Here is a 1,320-nt window from a genome sequence, read left to right on the forward strand (position 1 = left end):
GCCAAGCCCAAAAGAGAGAATGATTTTATTGGCGGTTGGGGGGGGGGGGATGCAGGGGCGGTGTTCGACTCGCGGCCAGATTGAAGTCATGGGCGGGCCTGTTCCGGCCTGCAGGCCGTATGTTTGACACCCCTGATCTAGTTTCTGTTTGAAAACCTCCAAAGAAGGAGAGCCCACCACCTCCTGAGGAAGCTTGTTCCACAGAGGAACTGCTCTCACTGCCAGGAAGTTTTTCCTAATATTTAGCCGAAAACTCTTCTGATTCAATTTCAACCCGTTGGTTCTGGTCCAACCTTATGGGGCAACATTACTAACAGGGGACGGTGAAATGAATTAGAGCTTTGATGGCAATTAGATCAGCCAGGAAAGCTGGCATAAAAAGGTAAAGGTTCCCTTGCTCGAAAGCCAGTCGAATCCGACTCTAGGGTTGCGGTGCTCATCTCTGTTTCAAAGCCGAAGAGCCAGCGCTGTCCAAAGACATTTCCGTGATCATGTGGCCGGCATGACTAAACACCAAGGCGCGTGGAACACTGTTACCTTCCCACCGAAGTGGTACCTATTTATCTACTTGCAATTTCTTGCTTTCGAACTGCTAGGTTGGCAGGAGCTGGAACTAGAGACAGGAGCTCACTCCATCATGCGGCACCTGGGTCTCGAACTGCTGAACTACTGACCTTCCACAGCCTGCAGTTCAGCATCTTAACCACTTGAGCCACCACTGGCATTTTCCCCCCCCCCCCCCAAAAAAATTGTCAACATTCAAGCAAAGTCCCACAGAATGAAAATCACAAGGGGAGAAGGACATATGCGCCCCCCACATTCCAGGACAGCAAGTTACAGAAAGGCGAATTCCTTCAGATTTTTTCTAACCTGTGTCAGATCGGTAATGGAAGCCAGCTGCAGGTATTCCGAGTTCCCCCAGCCGAAAATCTCTCCATCTGCCGACACAGCAAGGCAGCAGTCTCCATAAGTAGTGACCTGGACAATGGGGACCCCGGCAATATCACCACCCAGTTTTGTCGGAGTGCTGACGCTGTCGTAATGGCCAAGACCTGGTTTACAGAGGAGGAGAGAGACAAACAGTAGTCAAGACACCAGGCAGCACTAGTAGGGAGCAGCAAATAAAAAACAGGAGCGGCCCCTTGAAGACTAACACGATTGATTCCAGCATAAATTCTCCGTGATTCTGAGCTCACTTCCTCAGATGCGATGGACTTCAATCCGTCTGACGAAGTGTGCTTGGATTCATGAAAAGCTTATCCTGGGATCAACTGCATTTGTCTGCAAGGGACCACTAGATCTCCTGTTTTGTTGTTGGTT

The 1,320-nt window shown here is 50.1% G+C and overlaps 1 protein-coding gene across 1 annotated transcript in view; it reads right to left on the minus strand.

The window, feature by feature from the left end:
* The window catches only part of WBSCR16 (Williams-Beuren syndrome chromosome region 16), a 28,024-nt gene that overhangs the window by 11,938 nt on the left and 14,766 nt on the right, over positions 1 to 1,320 (minus strand). Inside the window, exon 7 of the mRNA XM_015418386.1 lies at positions 871 to 1,052. Coding sequence (XP_015273872.1) covers positions 871 to 1,052 — 182 coding nt within the window. The remainder of the gene's footprint in view (positions 1 to 870; positions 1,053 to 1,320) is intronic.

The sequence above is a fragment of the Gekko japonicus genome, unplaced genomic scaffold (assembly GCF_001447785.1).
Source record: "Gekko japonicus isolate JY-2015 unplaced genomic scaffold, Gekko_japonicus_V1.1 scaffold89, whole genome shotgun sequence".
NCBI classification, from domain to species: domain Eukaryota; kingdom Metazoa; phylum Chordata; class Lepidosauria; order Squamata; family Gekkonidae; genus Gekko; species Gekko japonicus.